The sequence below is a fragment of the Gavialis gangeticus genome, unplaced genomic scaffold (assembly GCF_001723915.1).
Source record: "Gavialis gangeticus isolate Ggan-Ray unplaced genomic scaffold, GavGan_comp1, whole genome shotgun sequence".
Lineage (NCBI taxonomy): Eukaryota > Metazoa > Chordata > Crocodylia > Gavialidae > Gavialis > Gavialis gangeticus.
The window spans coordinates 28470672-28474418 of record NW_017729032.1 but is presented as its reverse complement, the minus strand read 5'-3'; the positions used below and the strand labels follow the sequence as shown (position 1 = coordinate 28474418).

The window sequence follows — 3747 nt, the reverse complement described above, 5'->3', positions numbered from 1 at the left end:
ACAGTTATTTCTTGTCACTCCTGGGAGTGCTCAGGGGAACAGGGACTCTCCCAATGCCTGCTGGTCCCCTCTGACTAGTTTGTAAACGGCAACTAGATCCCTCCTAAGCTTTCTCTTGCGGAGGCTGAACAGGTTCAGGTCCCTTAGCCTGTCCTTGTAGGGCCTGCCCTGCTGACCCCTGATCATGCATGTGACCCTCCTCTGGACCCTCTCAGTGTTGTCCACATCACTCTTGAAGTGCGACGCCCAGAACTGGACGCAGTACTCCAACTGCGGCCTGACCAGTGTTGCATAGAGGAGGAGGAACACCGCCTTGGCCCTGCTTGAGATGCATCTGTGGATGCATGACAAGGTATGGCTGGGCTTCCTGACCATAATGTTTTGGAAATGAACTTGCCATTGATTTTGTATTAGCATAATTGATCTTTATAATTTGGGGGACATTTATTGACAGGTTCATGGGGGGGAGGGTCAGTGGGGATGGGGGTGTTGGAGGCCTAAAAATTGCTGAGTTAGGGTAGCGGTGGGGGGTAAGAAAAGCACAGCCTCAGGGCTGGGAAGAGCAGCTGGTCTTTCCCAGCTTCAGGGCTATGCTCCAAAAATGTACACGTTTGGTAGACTGGGCTAACCGTGCTTCATCAGACTTGGTACACTTCCTCAGGTGAATTCGATTAGATCAAGCTGGCCATATTTTGCCTCATCTAACCTTCCTAAATGTATATATAGTTTGGGAGTTAGATCAATCTAATCCTAGTTAGATCAATCTAAGTATAACATCAGCACATACTCAATGTTACTATGGAGAAGCACAGAAGGCAATGTGTGGGCTGCCCTCTTTACATGATTGTACTCCTGCCTTTGTGGTGTCATTTTGAAAAACAATAGGAATTGGGACATTCACAAACTTTGAAGGCCTAACAACCTCATGAGCAATCCATGAGTAAATAAATCAATTCCTGTCCAATGAAACAACTGGTAGGAAAGTATTAAGTTGAAACTCAAATAAGCTTCCTAGCCTTGATGTTACTTTCTCCCCATAAGAGGAACACACGGTTTCACAGTTTATTAACACTGAGACATGCTTCTTACCTTTACGATTTGTGGACTACGGGACTAAACAAAGCATATACAGTTTTTTTTCTAGTTATCTGGAGAAGACTTTGACACATTATTTGAATGATTTAACTGTAATGTGTTGTGTATTCTCAGATCCCAAATAAAGAATTATTTATATATACCACACAAAGATTCTTGAATAGTATTACTTGAATAATTTATAATCAGATGACATTTCTTAAGGTAACAATCATAATGATATGTTTATGGAAGTGCCTCACAAATATTAACTTAACTGAAATCTAGAATACATATAAAGACAATCTATAGTCTGTTTTTATATTAGAACATACTATTTCAGGATGAGATGTATGCAATTTATCAAATTACTAAACTGCACAGCTGCAGCAGCAGTACTATAACAGAAAACTAAATTGGCGTCTCATCTTTCAATTGAGGTTTAGTTTATTATTCTTTCCCAAAAGTCACTGCTCAGATTATCTGTTTGACCACTCATAGCCAGCTCTACTACCTTTGCAATTTTTCTTTACATTTTAAAATATTTGACCTCAACCACTTACACAATGTGTAATGATGACACTGAAAGAAACTGTGACTGTGTCAAATAACTTTGTGTTCAAGAATACAGCTTATTTTTTGTAAGCTGTATCTACCGTTTCTCTTATGAATTACTGACAGATCTCAGTATTTCACACAGTATCACATAAATAACCTATGCCATTTACTACTGTGGCACTTAAATGACTGACTCAAGATACGTAATTGAAACATGGTGAAATAGTAGAAAATTCATATGCACCTTTTCAAATATTCTCTCAAGAGGCCTTCATTACTACCTACTTCTGTATAAAAAGGGCTCAATCCCGTATTTGTTGCCTACCCAAAGCTCCCACTCAGTGGGAACACAAGGAATCCAAATCAGACCCACAAGACAAAGAATAAAGTAAATTGTGATAAACAAATTAGCTACTATGGGTTTTTAAAATAATGACCAACTCTGGTGTGTACTTGCACAGTTCTTTTTATATTTTGGATGCCCTATAGCAACCAAAATTAACGAACCCTTAAACCCTGGATTCCCTTGGAATGAAGCAGTGCCATTATTTAAGTCCATAGGTTATTAACACGAGGTTACCTTCTTCTTCTATTTGTCTCTGTAAAATATTTTCGTGCCCGACTTCGATATATTTTTTGATCCTCCCGTAACGCTTGACGCTCTTCTTCTAAATCTTTTCCAAGATGAAACGTTACGGTTCTATTAATATTTAGTTAAGGAAGTTATAGCTAAAATCTTGGAAATTCTTAGTCAGTATTCTTACTATGTACTAGATGGATTAAAAAACAAGCTGTAATTCTCAGGTATAGATTAAAAATAGGATTCTTTCTGTTTGCATGGATCTCACTGAAGGACTGGTGCTTTATTACGTACCTTTTTGAGAAGTAAATTGTATTCATGAGCAACAGAATGCAGATATAGAAAAGGTATTATCATAATGTACATTCATAAAGAGAGTAATTCCATCTCTCAGTTTCTATGACCATAACAAGTTGCTGGGGCTTTACACTTATCATTTAGTTAAAGCGCCCCACGCCACCATTTGAAGAGCGAAGACACTCAATACACGAGACACCAAGGCTGCTGCAGCATGCTAATTAGCCCATTCTAGTAGATTTGATTAATCTGCTGTAATTATAGACGTCCCACACGTCTACATACACCTTTTACTGTTTAATCTTATCTTTACATTGCAGATAATGAAACACTTGGGTCAGGAATGAAGAGTTTTTCTGAATCTTGTTCACAATACAATCAACAAGAGCAAATAAACTATAATGTAAAAATCACACACTGTCCTTATGATCCAACACTATCCTTATGATCCAATACTACAACAAAGGTTACATTAAAAATCCCATGACTAGAAAGAGAGATTAGAGTAGGGAAACAAATATAAGCTTTTTAAATCAGGCATATTTGGTAGTACCAAACAAGAGCATGCAGCAGCATTGGGACAAGCAAAGGGTACAAAGAGCATAGCCTGCCATCTAATCCTGTTCAGAGCTCAGTAACACAAATGCTGAAAAGCGCCAGCACCTGAGCTGCACATCACCACCACCACACATGGGTACGTCTTAGCGGTACAGCAACAGCAAAGTATTTCTCCAGCACAGCCAGCGTAATTCCCAGACCATCGCAGCTACAACCATCCTCTAAAAATCCCAAGGCTTCTTCAGTTCTCTTCCATATAGAGAGTAACTCTGTGAACAACATCAGGGGTCTGCAGGGTGTGAATCCTCCCAGCAGCACGCTGCATGCACACACTGCCAAGGCAGGAAGCCGGGTTGCCCTGTGAAGATGTGGCCCTCACTGGCCTGGCCCAGTGCCACATCCCTGTGAACTTGGTGCTACCTACAACATGCAATAATATTCCAGCGGGGGAACTGAAAACTCCCCTCATTTTAAGCAGTAAGGAGTGCAGTGGTGCCCAGGGCCAGATGGGCAGCGCCCGCTCTGCCTGGGGGCCGGGTCTGGAGGGTGCCCCGAGTGGGGGTATAGCTTGGTCTCTGGGGGGAAGGGGACTCGGCCTGGCTGCAACCTGCGCAGGGCTTAGGAGCACCTGTCAGAGGTCGAGCAGAGCCCCTGCCCCGACTGCCAGTCCCGTGCATTCA

General features: G+C 41.5%; 1 protein-coding gene across 2 annotated transcripts in view; it reads right to left on the bottom strand.

Moving 5' to 3' along the window:
* Nucleotides 1–3747, bottom strand: part of CEP126 (centrosomal protein 126) — a 74909-nt gene that overhangs the window by 70697 nt on the left and 465 nt on the right. For both annotated transcript variants that reach the window (XM_019525160.1, XM_019525159.1), the window contains exon 2: nt 2213–2334. In XM_019525160.1, the coding sequence (XP_019380705.1) occupies nt 2213–2334 (122 nt within the window). The remainder of the gene's footprint in view (nt 1–2212; nt 2335–3747) is intronic.